Below are 19,976 nucleotides of genomic sequence, written 5' to 3'. Positions count from 1 at the left end.
AAATTAGCCAACAATGCGCTCTAATGTTGTGGTCATTGTTGGCCGCAGTTTTATTATGATTGTACATATGCTGGTTATACACTTGTCATTTGCGAACTGCATGCTTGTCATAAATCATACATATCATAAACCATCCTGGGCTGACACTCTTGTGGTACCTCTCAGTTCGTAAATGGCACACCCAAACCAGTTTTTTTGTTAGTCCTTGGTAGTCCCCTTTGTTTGTTCCTTCTGGGATCACCATTTGGCTGATCACCCACGCCCTCTTCGTGTAGTGGAGGGTATCTTCTCTCTCTGGAGTTAGGCCCCCAGCTCGCTACCTTTTGCGCCCTGCCATCCGGCCGGGTCTGGGCCGCGAGCGCCGTCTCCTTTGCTACACCGCTCTTTGACGCGGCCACCTCACCCTGCCGTGCGGCATCCAAAAGTGAGTGGCCCTCATCCTACACACCGCCCGTCGATGTGTCTCCTTCGCCAATCATTGTACCAATTTCCGCAAACACCCGTGCCACTATCCAGCCCTGCGACACTGCTGTTCCTTAGGTGTGGGTGGGTGGGTCTGCAGAACTCCTTCCGGTGCGCCGCTCTCCCTGCTCCACGAAGTTAGGAGCTACTCGGGAGAGCGGTGGCTTATATCCCCATTTCTCTCACCTTGGCGCTCAGGTGTCGCCCCCTGATTGGGGGGTTCAAACCTAGCGCCCCCTGCCCATTGGTCGCCTTTTGGCGCCTCTGGGCCCTCTCCTTTTGTGCGGGGTGGCATCTCCTTCCAGTTGGCTTCTGTGCGCTTTAAAGCGCCCAGAACCGGTTTTCACTGGGGGCACGGCGCGGGTTGTGGCGCCGGCCCCTTAATCCCCCCCCCCCTTTGGGGGTGTAAGGTGGCCTCTGCAAATCACACCCCACTGGGAGGCAAATAGGTGAAGATGGCCCTTTCTACCTGTGTTCCTCCACAAGAAACCCTAACAAGACAACCCCGTGTCAGGCCTCGAAATCTCCGTACACGCCCCATCAGGCAGCTTGCCAGTTGCCACAACTGAATAACACAGACAGACGGCAACGGCCAACATGCTGCCAAGAAACCGTCACTTAGCTGGCCCTCGGTCATCATTTCAGTGCCCACGTTATCAGTCAGAACCGGAGTACCAGTACTCTCCTTGACAGTGGAGAAGTGCCGGTACTCTGTTTGGTACAAATAAAAAGTGCCGGTACTCAGTACCGGCCCATTTAAAGCACTGGTCCATCTGTATAATGCAACTGGTGCACATGTTAAGCACTCTGGTACCATCATGCCCAGTTTGCACTATATGAAAGTGCAAAAAAATATAAACGATACACAACGTTTGGCAGATAAGGGAAGCGTTTCCCACCATTACTGCACTCTTTTTATTTTTTTAAACTGGGTAATCTAGCAAACTGAAGGCACATGGGTGAGTTACAACGGTAGTTTGTTTTCACTGTAAAAGCGGGACTTTTGAGAGGTTTTGTTTGTTTCATATTAGTTTTGGTACTTTTTTTTATGTGGGGGTGAGCTTTTAAGTAAGTGAGCGGTGCGCTCAACAGCACCCACCGAGTGAGCAGAGAGCTGCTGAGGGCCGAACAGAGAAGTGACTTGCCGGACACTTTATCATCAAACGTTATTCTAATGCTTGACGGTTGCAGGCAGTAGGCATATTGCAACAGCACTTTAACAACCTGTAGGAAGGTCACTCATCAGGCGTCTCCTTGTTAAATATTTGGGAGGAGGTCTTGCTTTCCCAAACCCTCCTACAATGTCTTACCGATCCGCTGACTTCCCAAGGTCAATGTCTGCTTCATAGCTTGCTCTATATCGTACTTACCAATAACATGCCCATTCCCTCCCAGATAGTAGGTAGTGAATGGTTACTTACAATGACTGCACCTAAGATTGCCACCCTGACTGGTGATGCAGAATCTTTCCTGCCACAGACCTACTCCGCCCATTGCCTTATGGTTGTCAGCAATTTCATGTTGTTACTCTTTGGCATACTACGTTCAGTGCATTCCTAACACCTGACATTGAACCATTTGTGTTACATATCTGCCACCATTATGCATTCATTTTGTTATGTAGTTGTCTGAGTTATTTTGTGTATTGCTTGAACTCTAAATGGACATGTTAAAGGACCAGATAAGTCAAATAGGGGTTATGGGGTAGGTAGATGAAGGATTCCAGAAGGTCCACAAGGAGACCACAGAATGTGAAACAAAATACTTCATGCTATATACGTGGGGCCCTAGTAAGAGTAGCCAGGAGTTTGGAGAAGGAGATATTAGAGGTAGAATGACTAATCTCGGCCAGTGTCTCCTTCGCAGCAGTGGACATGATGAATAAAAGTCCACAACATGAAAAACAATTGTGAGATTTTGAGCTATTGGCATTGTAAATGACAATGCCTTTTATTTGTGTTTAAAAAACCTGTAATAATAAAAGGCATTGTCATTTACAATACCGATAGGTCAAAGTTTCTAAAGTGCGAGACATATTGCATTGAAAATGCTAGTTTTTTTCTGAATGCTTGTCCCCGAAGGCAGGCTACAGAACCACTGACTAAAGAAGTGAATGCAACAGGACCGTTCCCACATACACGCTCTTTCAGCAATCAAAAACCTCGAAAGTTTGGTTAATTTCTTTGAAAGTACTTGTGCTGGAAAATCCTGAGGAACAATTTACATTAGTAAGATTAAACCATTATAGGAAACCTGTGTAAACCTGTCCTCAGATGTTGACCTTTCCTCTGACATTCTACATTGAGGAACATCTTACAAGTTGCAAGACTTGTGCTATGGCGATCCAATGTGCAGTCTGCAGGAGAGTGAGTAAGCATTGGCCAGCTAATTAACTATCAGCACAGAATACTGTTTGGATGCAACATTTTGTCGTTCTGGGATTTTATCAGAAAACAAAAGAATGTTTACTAGCGGCAATAATTAATGCAGAAGTTTAAATAATTGTTACTTGTACAACGCATAAATGTTAATATGTATTTCTGTTTTGCCTTGAAACAGGAATTATTTTGGTTGCCATTAATCCCTACAAAGAGTTGCCAATCTATGGAGATGCCATTATCCATGCATACAGTGGTCAAAATATGGGTGATATGGATCCACATATATTTGCTGTGGCAGAGGAGGCGTACAAGCAAATGGCAAGGTATATAAAGACAATATTGCAGAATGTTCATTTTACTCCAAATACAGGGCGCATTTTAATTAGTTAGACGCTGGTAAATGACTGCAGTATGCCACATAAAATAATAAATCAGAACAATCATTAGAACACATTACGGTGAATTATCAAATATACGACGTGCAATCCTTTTGAATTCAACGTCTTATACAATTATGAATTTAAGCAAGGTGTGAAAGAGGTGCTCTAACGATATTAACAACAAATCCAGTGAAACTATTAAGTATTAGATAGAAAGAACCTGTAATATGACCATACATTCTATAAAACTGTCTGGCTGCTTGCCTGGGATTGATCGACTGCAATACCCAATAGGCATGCTTCCCTGTTTCTCTTCTTTCACCTCGTTAAATTATGGTAAACTTCCTACATGATGTCTTAACTAAACAAGAGTAGATGGACATGCCTAAATACTGGATGTTGATTTGTTCATGATCAGTAACTTCTTGGATAACTTTTCATTGAATTGCAATATATTGTGTTATATTGCAGTTGCATTTATAAATTGCTTCATACTGCTGATGACGTGCCCAAGTGCATTAGCAGCTAGGTTGCATGCTACAGCACGAGGGAGTGCTTGGCTTCCAGAATGTAGAACTATAGTGTGACCTATACGGGGAGTGTTTTGCTATTGTGTTTGTGTGACCAAAGTGATGCACTTATCCTGTTATAGGCCACTGCGCCTTGGCATGTACTCATTCAAGAGGAGTGAAAGATGAAATGTGTGCACTTTACATTAATTTATTATTGGTCCGGAGAGTGTAAATCTCTACAGAATCCAGCCAGGCATCATTGACAAAGGCTGTTTAAAGTCCACTCAGGAGCAACATAGGAGCAGCCCACATTGTGCACTGAGTATAGGTAGCCAGAATAAGTATTCTGTAGGCTCCACACAGGAGCAACACGGGAGCCGTCCATAGCCACTGACTACTTGCAGGCAACAAAAGTAATTCGTCTGAGGAGTCAATCTGGACAAGCGGATGACACAAAACTAATAGATATCTAGTTCTCCCAAAGGTTATAGTGTTGAGAGTAGAGTAATGTTTTGAAAGGAAAACAATTACTAGGTTAGGTGAATTGATGGAAAAAGGAGTTTAATGCAGACTACGAGTGAGAGGACTGCCAAGAAGCAGTTGTTCTAGCTGTATGCTCTACCTGGCTTGAATTGGGACAAACACCACAATATGTCCCCCTAACCTCGTTGCCATTCACTTAATAGTCTCAGTAGCAGTTGTGAGCATGTAATTCCCATATTATTTTATTAAAGCATTGTATGGCGCATGAAATGAAGATTAGACTGAGTGTGGCTATTTCAAAATGATGTAAACCATTGTTTTTGCTTTTTCGATATGGTGTAACCAAAGAATGCTTAGTGTAAGTTAAGGTTGGCCAGATACATTTCCAATTTTCAGAATTTTCATATAAGATAAATTTACGTGGAACTAAGGGGATCTCAGTTACATACCCAATGGCTATACTGAAAATGTTGCATGCGCCCGGTCCCCCAGGTTCTACATTGGATACCCCAAGTTAAAGAAAGACCTTTACTGCAAACTCTCACATCAAATAATTATTTAGTTTGGTCAGTTGTGTACTTTGACATATAATCTGGAAAAACATTGCTTATTGGCTCAATTTGACAATCTAACTGAGATCCATTGTACCCGTGCCCCTTTCGAAAAATTGCTTGTGTCATGTTTAAGAGGCATTTTTTAAAACTATTTTTGTGTACAGGTGCCCCTCTAGCCGCCTCCCATGTGGTTTCCAGAACATATCTAGAAGGAGAATAGGAATATAATGAGAGAGATTCCCTGAATCACCGTTTTTTAGAATTAGCACAACGACTCCAGCTGCACCTGGACATGTATCACATCAACTATTTTTTACCCTTATTGTAACCCAGATAACTTTATCCACTGGGAACTGTTATACATTCAAGCATTTCAAAGACCTCTGGGATGACCATGCCTCAAAAACTCCCTATGAAATAAAGGGATTTTTTTTAATGGTGTCTTTATCAATTGCCCTATAAGACCTATGTAAGTTGTATATGCTACAGAAGCAGGGGTGGGTTATGTGTGTTGATCAGCTTAAGTTGACTATTTAGGTATGTTAGATCAGTAGGTATAGTAGCCTAAGTATGTTGAGTATAGTAGCTTAGATATGGTAAGTTAGGTGTAGTAGGTGTATTGAAATGGAATTTGCCTTTGAAACCACCCAGTTTTGTAGAGCTTGGACCCTGAGTATTCATACCTACAGTTTTGGATCCCCTGGTTGAGTCTTGTTTACTGTAATGTTCATGCTAAATGGTTTTGAAGTGTAACCTCCATTGACCACCTTTTGCTTTAGGGTTCACTGCTGTAGTCAACAGGGTTATGCTTCTCTGAGCAGGTTGAATGTGAAGCTATACACTCAAGCAACCTGAGAAAAGCAGAGTGTTGTCTGACTGAGGCTTGTGTCTGCACATAGATAGCACTGTGACAGATGGGGCCTGGAGTAAGTAATTTCATTGTAGACCAAAAGGGACTTCACCATTTCTATTTTGAATATGGTATTCCATGTGTTTAATGCTTAAGTCTGCCCTACATGTGCAAATTGTATTTTTACAGTAAGTGTTGCTGCATTGTTCATAATTTAGTGGGCCTGGAATGCACATATGAGGTACATTTTGACTTATAAGTATTAGGTCACATGCTTTATATTTTTGCATTTTTATTTCAGCTGGCCATTATTGAGTTGTGTGTTTTGAGTTGCGTTGTTGTGTAAGTTAACTACTCTGCTGCACCAGCTAGCAGTTCAGATGTCCCTTGCCACAGTATTCTGATTCCATGGGGATTAAGAATCTTCTGCTGGAAGAGGGGATTGGCATTTGAATCTTCACAGCCATCATCCAGAGCTTACTTGCTAATCTACTGGTAGAATGCTCCCAAGCCTCAACAATAGGAGTACCCAGTCTTATGTCTCTGCTTCTCAGCAGTAGGTCTCTTAGAAGTGCTTGATAGGGCATGCAGTGCAGGCCAAGGTAAGAAAAGAATTGCTCAGAGGGAGATGTCCTCGGTTTTGGTGAGCACTGTGATTTGCAATCCTCTCCGTAATTCAGCACAGTTGTGGGATGAGTAGTGGGCTAGTTCCTTCTAGAGAGACTACGTGGGGTAGGGTTGATGTGACTCTGCCAATGACAGGAAACTACAGCTTCATGTTTAAGCCCCTGCAGAAGCTCAGGAAGTAGAGAAGGAGCCTGTAAAATTAGGAGGACTGTCCTAGCTGACAATCTCCTTCCAGGCATCTGGAAATTCTTGGACTGTACTCCGGTCTTTGTAGACCGATTCAGTTGCTGATCACATGAGCTCCTCGACCCCTTCTCGAGACAACTAGATAGTGGATGATGGAGGGGATCACCTCCTACCCCAGAAGCCATTAGGAATACGTTTGATATAGAAAATCCACAGATGTTTTCTGTAATAGGCATAATACAGGGATATTACTATTTTCAGGGTTCTGGCTCTTTAGTGCTTCAAATTGTCGCATTGTACAAAGTAGATTTAGGGGCTACTTAACCCCTGTGACAGTTCTTTAGTTTGCATATTTTTTATCCTGGTTATTCTTTAAAGGCCCGTAAGCAATGGTTCCAATTTGTAATACCATCTTCAGTCATGCAAATATTAGTCATTTAGTGCATAGTATGTAGTTGTGTGTACATTAAAGTACTTGAAAAACTGGGCAATGATTAATTTTTATTCTGTCTGTTGTTGAGCTCTGAGTATTTAGCCCCCCTCACCTCTTTGAATAAGCCTAAGACGGTTCTTCTTTACTACAAAGTGCTGAAAAGGGCATTTGGTACCAGCTTGAGGGACTGTGTAACATACGCCCTAGTACATCAGAAGTTAGCACAATTTGTAGAATTAGAACCCAGTAGCTTCTGATTGCTGTCTGATCCCACCTCCCCGAACTGGATATGTCACAGTAGCTATTGACGGTATGCATGATATTTTAGGTATGATAGGCTGGATATGGTAGGTTAGGTGTCATAAGTATGGTAGATTAGGTATGGTAGGCAGCAATGGTTGGTTAGGTGTGCTGGATTAGGAATAGTAGAATTGAACCTGTAAATAATTGAACATTTGCGTAAAATCAAGTTCTAGATGTTTTGTTTATAAATCATGATATTGTCAACTAGTAGCATAACTCCTAGAAAGCACAACGCGTTCTTTAAACAAACCAAGCCTCCAGCAGCCCGGGAAATCCCCCTGCTTTTGTTTTGATTTGAACAAGAACTCCTGGAGTCCAGAAAGAACTGTAAGTTCTTAGTGACGTCTTATATCCAACCTTACGTCAAACTCGTCACCTTCCAGGTATAAATATACCAACGTTGCCTTAAGCAAACACACGGTGGTTTGGAGCAGAGCGGCTATCTACTTGCCCGAAGCCCAGCTGATGCGAGTGCCGAAGGAAGCCGACCCTCCCATTTGACGCACTGAGAGAGACGCTGTCTTTTCTCCTGCCGAGAAATCCAGCTCCAGTGTTTCCAGTAACCCTTGCGGGTTTCTGGGAGATCGAGTCCTGAGAATGAGATACAAGACCTCCTTCATTCTATAACCAAGGTACGGAGCTGATTAAATCCGTAAGAGAATTATTGATTCAGATTCTTGGCAAAAACTAACTTAACTTAAACTGCAGCTCACTTACTCCTTCCCAAGTACTAGGCTTAGGTTAGGTACACCGGGGTAGGCGTATCTTAGAAGCACCAGTTGAGTACGTTTAGTCAATGATTTTATGTATGTATATATTTTATCCATTTTAAGTATCATATGGCTCAGAAACCATATAAATGCTTTTACAGTATTATTTCATAATACTCCTTTTACTGTACACACTTTACTTTATGACAAGTATTGCAATTGTGGCAATTCACTTCTCTTGCACGAGAAAGAGGACTGCTCAATAAATAACAACTTTTATTGAAAATGCCTTTCTCTCTATTTCTCTGCACTCTGGTGAAACTAAGCATGCACGATTGACTGAGTGAAATAGCTGTCTATTGTTTTCACACGACTCTGGAGATATACTCCTTATTCTGGAGGGAGCAAAGTTGTCATGTTAATGCGGTTGTCAGAAGCTAATCCCTTCTTGTCTATTCAGGAAAGTTAACTCCTTCCTGTTTACTCGAGAAAGTTTCTAGTGACCTCTGAGCTAGCTGGCATTCATAATTAAGTCTAACATATTCAATAGAGACCTAGTCGACCTCAGTCCTACGTCTAAACTATTGTTTATGTTATTCCAATGCGCAGAGCCTATTGGGAATATAGGAACTACACTACATGGCGCCCAACGTTTGGTAAGGCGATAATGTAACGCTAGATACTAGAGTAACTCAGTCGTGCTTTTTCACACAGACCCCTTTTCCCGTAAAAACTCCAATAGACGTCTGGAGTGGGTAAAAGGGTAATATCCGCCAAAACTTAGTAGGATGAGAATCCTATGTATTAGTTTTTGGTTTAGTCAACGTTGAAGGATACAGTGTACCAAAATATTGTGCACCTAATCTTTGTTTCCTTGAAACTTGCTCTGCAAACAAAAACTTTCTGTCAGGAAAATGGGGGAAAGTGAGGATGAAAGAGAGAGAGCTAGAATAGCAGCTCAACTTTTAGCGGATGACACAAGTCTCCACAATGAAGACCCGAATGCTATAATCATTCCGGTAAACATAAGAAGAACTGTAACTCTTAAACTTATAGAAAATGGACTATCACCAAGAGGTGGTACAGTCATATTTGTGGTAGAGGCCCATGAATATCGGCAGACAGAGGTATTTTATTCATGGATACATTTTCCAGCAGCACACGCTGTGACACAAGATTTCCACTATTACAAAATAGGGGAATCTCCAGAGGAATACGCTCCTTTTGAGGACGTTGAAATTCCACTAACATACCAAGAGCACCTGCTCTGCTTTAATGGCGCCCTAAAACATCAAAATCACATCACCAGGCTCGGTCCACTAGGTAGACCAGGAGCCACATGGCCGGTTCTAGCCAGCTATACACCACACCCTGACATTGAAAAAATGTCAGACCGAGAACTTTTAGCTCAGCTAAAACAACTCATTAAAATACATAGACAATTGGTCCAATATGTTATGCGGACTTCAACAGTCCTACCAGCAAAAAGAATTGCACAACAAACCCCTCAACAGGGGAACACAAATAAAATCACACCACAGAATATACAATCAGCCATTCATTGGCAAAATAACCGCAAAACGGGAACAAATTCCATTTTGGTTAGCTCAAAAAATAACTCCAATAGAGGCAGTATTTCCTGATACTACACCTCATGACAAACACAGAATTCTGACTATCTGTCTTCCAATGGGAATTGCACCACATGTGGAGGACTGTGACACTTGGGGCACAGTCTTGGCTTCGATATACACAAAAACACATGGTGTTCCGTCTATGGCGGTTATACCAGACGTACTAAGACAGATTCAAAATGAATACGGTCCAGAACCTGTTTTAACTCTAGGTATGAAATTACTGAAAGACTTTAAGCAAGTCTCGGCTATATTATTAACCAACATAAAAGGAGAAGCGGCATCTGTGGCCATCCGCCAAAAATTGAAAGAAACAGATATAGCAGAACAACCTTTTGAACTTGCCAGAATCATAGAAAAATCCTATGAAGAATTAGGTAGAGATAGTTTGGGTGGGAAATCACTAAAACCACAACTAATTGAAAATCCTGAAAAAACATTTAATAAAAATAATCTCAATACTTCAAAAAAGAAGTGGGAAGGGAATAAACAAACCACTCCCAGTGAAAAACAGTTTTAGTCCAGAGGAAGGTCTCCTCAATGGAGAGATAAATCTCCCGAACGAGGAGGCAAGTCTCCCTAAAGGGAGCACTCTGAAAAAAGATATAACCTTAGAGATAGGGATAAATTAAGAAAACCTGATAGATATCAAGATATTGATGCACGTCCCTCTCGATCTTTTCAGACTTCCTCACAGAAATCGGAAAGAAGAGGACGGTCAGAACACAAGGAAGAGCACGTCAAGTCCAAAGACAAGGAACCTGCTCATCAAAGTAAAAAATTACAATTTCCAAAAAAGAAGCTAGCCAGTATCAAAATAAAACATGCTGAGGATTTTGAGGACACAACTGAAAAACGGAGAGTGGGCCCAGACAATGCTAGACAGCGCAGCAGAAGTGACCATAGCTCGCAAGATCCTGATGAATCTTCTGGAGACAGTGGACACGAATGAATACATTCAAGTGGAAACGGCAGACACCAGTGTTAGCATACCCCATAAATTATATGAAATAACATTACTTATAGAGGGGGACAAAACTAGGAAATTAAAGGGTCTCTTTTGGGATAACCTTTCGAAAGGCTATGATATCCTTCTAGCAGAGAAAGACTGGCCACCAGAGTTTGTCAGGGAGTGCCCACATGGCGAAGAAATGATTATGCCTGCCTTCTCAAATCAAATTCCAATTCATAAAAAATACACATTTGCAAAAGAATGGGCAGTTGCCCAAGCCCCTGCGTTATATAAAAATCATGTAGGATGAGATGAGGATTCTCCTCACCATAAAATTCAGTTAAAAAATCAACCTACTGCACAAAGGCAGTATCCTGTTAAGCAAGAAGCTAAAAAACAAGTCAGGGAGATCCTAGATCAACTTGAATATCAGGGGGTGATTGAAACATGCACCTCACAAATGAACAATCCATTGTTTCCTGTCTCCAAGCTAGACGATTCATATCATCTAGTTTTGGACTACAGACACCTAAACTCTTGCTGCAAAACATTCGCAGTACAAAACTCACACAGTGCAGCACTAATGAATAACATCGTGCGCAAAAAATATAAAACAACATTAGATATCTCAAATGGTTTTTTTGTCAGAACATTGCACCTGAAAGCAGGTATTTGACCGCTTTCTCAACAATGGAGGCGCAAAAACAATTTTGCCGTCTCCCACAGGAATTTAAGAATAGCCCAGGATTATTCTCAGCCAGGGTAACAGAGTTACCACAAATGTATGATGATGAGGCATTATCCTATGTCGATGACATGTATCTTACAGACGACGACCTGGAGACACACTTAAAAAGAGTGAACACCATCATACTTGGGTTCGCATCTGAAGGGTATAAATTCAGCTTTAAAAAGTCACGAATTGCCCATCTAACTGTGCTGTTTTTAGGATATGAATTATCAAGTGAAGGCAAAAGCCTAGCAGACAATTTCTTAGAGAAATGTGCAGTACTCCAAGCTCCAAAAACGCTGAAGAACTTACAATCAATTCTAGGTTTCCTGAATTTCGAAGAACATACATTCTAAATTATGCAGAGAGGGTTAAACCTCTCTACGAATTAATAAAACCTGATTTCAAACCAATCAATTGGACTCAGAAACACACAGAGATTTTAAGATCATTACAAACAGACATGTTAACTAAAACAAAACTGCAAACACGCGCAAATGAACGCAACCTTGTAATCCGAGTCATCCCAGGAAGATGCGGATTTACATACCTGACCTCTAATGAGGGAGAAACGGTACCAATAGCTTATAAATCGACTTGTACACACCAGCTGAAATGGACAGTCCATCTGAGCAATGGCAATTCTCAAAAACACTGGTAGACAATTGATGAATTGGCCCAACCTAAAGCCCACCCCTCACTCCATACCACTTGTTATTGTACCGTTTTGAAGGATTGATGAACCGTGGTCTTCCAGACAGCTAAAGTTGTCTGAAGCCAGACCCAATGATGGTGTCTGGAGCCTAGATATGGAAGTCATTTTCAAGAGGTTTTGGATTTATTTACAAAGGAAGATCCATTTCAAATCCATTTGGGATAATGGTCTGTAAAAGAGAATTAAATATCATTATATTCTGAGAAGAGATTTATATCATTTCAAATAAAATATCTAAATTGCCTTTGTATGTTGTTTTCTGTTTTAGAAATAATAAAAATCAATCTATCATTGTTAGTGGAGAGTCGGGTGCAGGAAAGACAGTATCTGCCAGATATGCTATGAGGTATTTTGCGACAGTCAGTAAATCCAGCAGTAAAGCAAATGTGGAAGACAAAGTACTTGCAACAAATCCAATAACAGAGGTGAGTTATTTTGTTTTATAACTGTGGTACACAAAGAAAATAGCAAAGGAATTAAATGCTAGGGCATGATTTCTGCCCTTCAAGGGAGCCAACAGTGCAAATAGAGTGGATTTCATCAATAAGATAAAGGTGGTTTTGCCGTTGTGTGGATATGGTTTAGGGAAAAATGTATAGTTGTAGAGAATTCAGACATTTATACCAACACAGGCTCAGTAATTCAGCGACGCAAACCGTCATGCCGGTTGCAAGGCATCATGGTGATTGGAAGATAGGTACTTTTGGAAAGGAGCATAAATGCATGGAACATGCGGAGGAGAAGATACAAAAGGAACAGAAATCTCTTTAAACCGCAAACCAAGTAGATCCATTCCAGGTATGCTTGCAAAAGCACAAATGATTATTTTGATTTTCTTGTTTCCATTATTGACTCTAACATTGACTCTTTTCTCAAGTGTAGTTGCCGACAAAGTTATTTACTGACAACTGTGACAACCTCTGTCTCAGCCATATGTTTATGTTGCTGCTAATATGATACATACCACTATCATACCGAAAGGCCCCTGATAACATGCCAAGTTGATTGTGTTTTCTCCTATGCAGGAAAATAATTGTTCTTTTAAATCTATCTATAACCGTAAGATTAGCCATTAAGGTTTAGACATGGCTACAAAAGAATTTGACTTTTATTTTAAAGATAATTTTTTAGCAGAATCGGACATTCCTGTCTACGTTGGAAACCAATATTACTCAACTCACCCCCCTTTTCTGTTCACAATAAAAAAGACCTAGCCTTGAATGTGACAGAAAATAAGTTACACCTTCATAAATTCACCAAGTAAATAGAGCGGATGTTTTTTGCAAGAACCTGCTTCTTATGAGAGAAGGTCTGTTCACTAAATGAACCTCCTAGGCCTTAGGCAGAGTTGAAATGCTTCAAGTTCTAAAACTGGTAGTACCAAAATCAGAAATATATAATTTTTTTCAAAAATCGACTATCTTGAATGTAAAATCTCTGGAGAAGGACACATTAAAAGTTTATTTACCTTCATACCCTTCACCATAAAACTTAGCAATCATAACCCAAGAAATACGGTAAATAAGTCTACTTTGGAATGCATTTTTATGCACAAGATACAAAACCTTAAATTGCACATAAGCTGAATGTGGGAACCAATGTCAGGCATTTAGTGTAGAGATTGTAAAAATGTGGACTGCCATGTTCTACAATACTTCTGTGTATGAAATAGCTTTAATGAAACCCCTAGTTAAGGAAATGTACAGCAATCCATTACTAGCCTTTTGTAAGCTTCAATCACCACATTCCTATATAAAAGTATAATGAGTTGAAAAAATCATTGTAAAGATTTTTCAGAAAATTGCATCTATTAACTTCAAGAAAGATTTGGGGATTTAGAGGGATGCTGTCATTCCAAATTATTCCCACTTTTTAGACTTTGTTACTTGTAACTATTGCCAACCTATCAATGAGGTCATGATGCCACGGAGACTATTCCTGCAAATTATGGCATAATACACATTAGCTCATTATAATAAGCTTTTCAATCTTGTTTGTTGACAACCACAGCTGGAGGATATTAAGGTACCTGTGTCTTGTCAGCTTAACAATGTGCAGATGGAGTGTACCTTTTTAATACCAGCAGGAGCTGGTTGTAATACATATTAAACAGGATCAGTGAACTCCGAAGATCCAGAAATACCCTCAAAAAGGATTACTCCTCTTCAAAGATAAATTATAATGTTATATTCTGTTTAAATATTTAAGAAGCATATAATCCAGTCAGTCACAAACCATCTGATTGGCAATAACCTGTTCATTTTATCACAAATCAATTTCATCACATCTAAAGCTCTTCCAGTTTTCTAAGATGTTTCTTTCAAGTGTAGGCTCCTAAGATACTCTAAATCTTGTTTGACATAAGTCACTGACCCAGCAAAGAGAACATATTTTCCAATCCAGGTTTACACCTCAAAAATTGCACAGGGTCTGCCTGGGAGAAATTGACTTGAGGCACAACCAAAGGCGCTTTCTGTAGGACATACGACTAATTTTTTGGGCCAACAATCATGTACCATACATCATGTAATATAGCTGCCATGAATCTCCAGTGCTTGGCTGAAATGACCTAGGTGAAAGGACACAGCCCATTCTACATGATGCTTCATCTTGGATATGATGTAAATCTGGGAACAGTCACAGTATGTGGTGAAACATTCTGTAGGTGGTGGAGAGGAGCAGTGCACTTCTCGCCACTTTATGGAGTTGCGGCAACAGTTCGATTATATGTTACTGATGGTACAATCTTTGTTCATGATGGAACTTAGCCTTATTCTAACAGCAGAACCCTCATGTTTTGTGTAATAGATCTGGCTCAATCTTCCATGTGAATGATTCGGTGCTTCATGTGCTTGCTTTCCAGAGCTACTAGCAGGAGAAAAGCATGGAACCTAACTTGTTAAGAGTCTCACACCCACAGAGCATCATGCTTCGTTTATGGCATAACACAAAAAAAAGTACATTCTCTGAGTACAAACTCATGCATCTACTAATCTACAGCAATTGTCAAAAAAACAGTGAAGAGGAAAAATGCAGATTGGGGCACATATCTATAGTAATAAATAGAATACTTCAACATCATGAAGTCTGTGGTAAATGCTTCCATTCAGACCTAATTCACGTTCCACAAAACCATGATTTATTTTTTAAAATATTATTCTGGAAGATAATTGTGCGTTTGTTTTGAAATCTTAAGGTCGACTAAATATTTTATAATACATTCTCTGACAAAAATAAGAATGCATACATGAGTTCAAAGTCTTCAGTTAGACACATTAAAGTAAAACTAACAGCAACATATCACCTACATTATTTTATAGGCTATTGGAAATGCCAAAACCACAAGGAATGACAACAGCAGTCGATTTGGAAAATATATGGAGATCAGTTTTGACAAGAGGTACCAAATTATTGGTGCGAACATGCGAACTTACCTTCTCGAGAAATCCAGAGTTGTTTTTCAAGTAAGTTAAACTGTATCATCTAACATTGTAATAAGCATGAAAGATGTAGGATGGGCTTGTTGAACAGTTGAGAAATTTAAAAAAAAATGTTCTTGTTTCTGCTCTCATATTGTAGCGAGATTGGATAAAGGCTGTGGATATACCACGGTCAAGAATTGTGTAAGACTCAGATTTAGAAGACAGATCTGACCAACTGCCAATAGAGTTAGGTGCATTGTTTGTCATTGTCACACGTTTTATATAAAACTTATAAATAAATAAACCATAAGCAAATCGCCGTGGTCCTCAACCCGCAGGAACAGACGAGTGCAAACTACTAGGACACGTTTTCTCAGAATAAGAACATAAACAACCCCAGATTAGTTTTAACCTTGTTGGGCCTCATCAGGAAAGGTGAATATTCAGTCCTACCACACAGTGAGCTGTGGAGCACAGGTCTGGGAATAAATGCGGCATATAGGTTGTCACACTGGAGAAAACAAAAGCGAAGGGTGGACTGCTTGACTTAATCTCAGCCAATGGCGATTACTATGGGCTGCATTCATGTCCACCAATTTTTGCACAAATCTGCATTTGCATATAGCGAGCAACCATATCAAAATCATCATTGGTCTTTGTACAATAGAAGCCCAGCCTGAACTGCCAGGCAATATCCCCTCTGAAAGGTACCACAGGTAACCCCAAACAGGTTTCAGCCAATGAAATCCTTGTTCAAAGCAGCCTAGTTTGACTCTGGGCAGTCTGTAAAAGGAATCTCCATGGGTAATGCTGTGCTTTTTTGCACCAATTCTTTATTGAGATTTTCAATATAAAATAATAGAGTGCAGATGTGTGATTGGTATACATCAGCATGCAGATGGGCAAAGTCTCTCCTAATAGAGGCCGTTAAAAGCAAATCCCAATCCTTGATTCAGATAGCCAGGAAAGAGCATAAGAGAACACTGGCACATGCAAAAAAAGAGTGGGAAGAGGAGTACTGGCGTACTCTTAAAGAAGCTAGTTTTAAAAAAGACCCAAAATGTTTCTGGGATACAATTAGAGCCAGAAACAGGCCAGATAGTGATCTTATAACATGTAATATTCCAAGCCAGGCGTGGGTTAACCACTTTTCAAAGTTATTTACCCGCCAAGATGATTACACTACCATCGATGCCCCCATTGATGCTGAAGGGAGGGAAGTGGCCTTAACTACGATTCAATTGGACTGGGGCATTTGCCCCGAAGAAGTTGACTTCACATTAAAGGAAGTGGAGTATGCTATAAGTACCATCATGCCTCAAAAAGCTGCCGGCCCGGACGGCATTCCTGGTGACCTGTTGAGATTAGACATCCCGAAGTGGGGGAAATTCATTCACTGCTTACTTGTTGCCATCTGCAGGGGTGCTCCGATCCCCTCATCTTGGAAAGGGGCGGAGGTGGTCCCTATTTTTAAAAAAGTTGCCAGAGAAGATCCGTCCAACTATAGACCTATTAGTCTGCTAGACATTAGTCAAAAAGTAGTCGGCAAGGTTCTACTGGTCAGAATACTGGACTGGATAGACGAAAATAAAATCCTTTCGGACTACCAGGCAGGTTTTAGAGTGGGTACCGGCACAATTGAACAAGCTTTTAGGCTGCTGATGGTGTATTGGAAGGCCGTGGTTATAGGCAAAGGCATTCTTTATCTCGCGTTCATCGATTTAAAGACTGCCTTTGACCTACTACCAAGGGAGACCCTGTGGAGAGTTTTGGCCGACATGGGGTTGCCACATTATATACTTTCAATACTTGTCAGGCTTCATGAAAACAGTTTTGCTCAGATAAGATGGGGTTCAGGAGGGGAAAAAACTAGCAGTATCCCGGTCGAGAGAGGGGTCCGCCAGGGATGTGTGCTAGCTCCCACCCTTTTTTCCCTTTATATCAATGGGGTGGTTGAGCACCTTCGGGAACATCCTTCAGATGAACCATCCCTGGCTGGAGAACGTATACCTACCCTTCTCTTCGCGGATGATACGCTTTTAATATCGAAAACCCCAATAGGCCTTCAAAGGCTCCTGAACAATTTTCTATCTTTTTGTTCTGAACGGGGCCTGGTAATTAATACGGGTAAGACGAAATATTTTGTTTTGAACCCCCCAAAAAAGCCAGTACGCTCCCCTACTTTGAATGCAGAACCATTGGAGAGGGTAGAAGCATTTGACTACCTTGGCATTCGCTTATCCCACAAAATGCAATGGACCCCACATCTTGATAAAATGCTATTAACCCACAAGAGGATAACAGGAGCCCTTTTGAAAGAACAGCGCTCCTGTATAATTAGACCGATAGCTGCTGTCCTCGAAATTTACACAGCCAAAGGGGTTAGTTCTGCTCTTTATGGGGCGGAGCTATGGGGTTCATCCATTACTAACGACTTGCCAAGATCTGAGAGGAAGTTTTGTAGGGCGATCATGTCACTCCCACAGGGCACTCCTATGGTCCCACTAATGTTGGATCTGGGATGTCGCCCTATTGACGATTTAGCTAAACTTCGGCCACTTTTATTGTGGGCACGCCTGTGGCGAGTGCAGGAACTTGGCAAATATGCGCAAGGTCTCTCAGAAATGATGTCACTACCAGGGTGGCATAAAATTAAATGGCTGAGCGACATGAAAACTTTGCTACTCAACTTGGGTCTAAACGAAGCGTGGGCAAAAAGATCTTGTCCCCCAAAGGCAACCCTCAAGAAACTTTACTGGAATTGGATTGCGCTACAACGGAATACTAATGTTTCCTTGGGCAGACTCACTGAAGATTTTCTGAAGTTTAAGGACCTACCAATACGGGAACTATACTTAGATGCTATTGAAAAACCTTTTGACAGGGTCCTCTATTTTAAATTCAGAGCAGGAACTCTCCCTCTGTATGCTTTTTCATCACGGTGGAAACTTCCTGCACAAACTACAGAGTTCTGCCCAGTATGCTTAGAAAGACCAGAGACAGTGGCGCATTTCATGTTTGAATGTGGAGAGTATACCTTACCCAGGAAGATATGGCTCAAACATTTATGTCGCCAGCTGGGCACTAGGCGTTATGCGGAGGCAATACGCATACTAATGTCTGATAGTCGTACTACTTATGCTTGTGCTCTCGCTAAATTTTTATCATGGGCTTGGTCCATTAAATCTAAAAGGCTTAAATCAATTGTTTAATTCTTTCTTAAATAACTTATGAAATGATCTTTTTTAAAATATTGAAATCTTTTTTAAAACTGTTTTTGCACATAAATTCCTTGTACTTTGTTTATTCTGTTTTTTTAAATGTTCCTATGAATTTTATGTGAAGCTTTTATGATAATTTTTATCGAAATAAAGCCTTTTTGACTTGACTTGACTTGACTTGAGTGCAGATGTGTGATTAGAAGAAACAGACCTCAATTGGGTAGATACAACAGCTATGTACAAGGAATAATTGAGCACCAACCAACGTCCACAATTGTTGTTTCTTTTGAAATTCTTTTGTTTGATTTTAGGAAAATACACATCATCTTCACATTCTGTTGCTAGCAGTATTGGTTAAGGCACGCAATATATTTCAATACCATCTTTGGTGATGTCACGTGGATGTTAAATAATTGATACACTGTACTGGGGCAGGGTTGATGCTTTAAAAAAAAGTTGTAATATATTTTCCTGATAAAAGACAGTAGTACACACACAATTCGTTTGTTTTTATATTGGCTTATACATACATGAAAAAGACACACAATTGATGGACGGAATGCAGAACAAATCAAAACATTCACCCCAGTCAAGAGATCTGGGTTAAATCCATCTTTCTTTTGCTCACCATGCCACCCCAGTTTAGACCTGGCCATAAGCAAATCAGTCTTGACCCTGTGCCTCATGGGAACAGTCCAGCCCGAACTGCCAAGTCTGGTTTTCCCTGGACTGGAAAAAGGCATCCTAGGACTGGTTTTGGGGTTTCACCCCTCTTCAGCCAGGATAGCTTGATTGTAGTGGCACAGTGAGTCCAGGACACACGTCTGGGCATACCTGGCGCACCTAGGGCGAGAAAGCAAAAGACACACAATTGAGGGAGGGAATGCAGAACAAATCAAAATATTCACCCCCAGTCAAGAGATCTGAGTTAAATCCATCATTCCTTTGCTCAACATGCCACCCCGGTGTCTTCACACTCACATACCAGGACTTCAACCTTGGGGGAACCTCTCTCCCTGCACCTCTCATCTAGAGTCAGTAGAGTGTCTCTCTCACCACTAGGACCATAAACCCCTGCGACAGTTTCCCCATTCTTCTCAGGGACACTTCGCATCACTGGAGCTACCTCATGTCCTTGAACCTCCTGGTGTATGTTAACCCCCTCCTTTAAGTCCGGCGCCACATCTCTGAGTGTGTGTACTACTCCCTCAGCACTGGATATCTCAATTTTGCTGCGACCATCTGAGCTGGATTCCACCTCCAGCTCAGCAAAGCTCACTTCCTGAGCTACCCAAATTTCTTCTTCTTGGGCTAAGGCCCTTTTGGCCTCATCAAGCTTTCCCAGCTCCTCATCAATCTCTCTCATTCTCAACTCATGCTCAAACTGCATCCTCTTTTCCTCTAGGGCCAATTTCCTATTC

The 19,976-nt window shown here is 41.1% G+C and overlaps 1 protein-coding gene across 1 annotated transcript in view; it reads left to right on the top strand.

Moving 5' to 3' along the window:
- Positions 1 to 19,976, top strand: part of MYO5C (myosin VC) — a 1,267,761-nt gene that overhangs the window by 269,228 nt on the left and 978,557 nt on the right. Inside the window, exons 4-6 of the mRNA XM_078684841.1 lie at positions 3,022 to 3,166; positions 12,181 to 12,337; positions 15,233 to 15,376. Coding sequence (XP_078540967.1) covers positions 3,022 to 3,166; positions 12,181 to 12,337; positions 15,233 to 15,376 — 446 coding nt within the window. The remainder of the gene's footprint in view (positions 1 to 3,021; positions 3,167 to 12,180; positions 12,338 to 15,232; positions 15,377 to 19,976) is intronic.

The sequence above is a fragment of the Lissotriton helveticus genome, chromosome 3_2 (assembly GCF_964261635.1).
Source record: "Lissotriton helveticus chromosome 3_2, aLisHel1.1, whole genome shotgun sequence".
Classification (NCBI taxonomy): domain Eukaryota; kingdom Metazoa; phylum Chordata; class Amphibia; order Caudata; family Salamandridae; genus Lissotriton; species Lissotriton helveticus.
The sequence above is the reverse complement of the archived record's forward strand: the minus strand, read 5'-3'. Positions and strand labels throughout refer to the sequence as shown.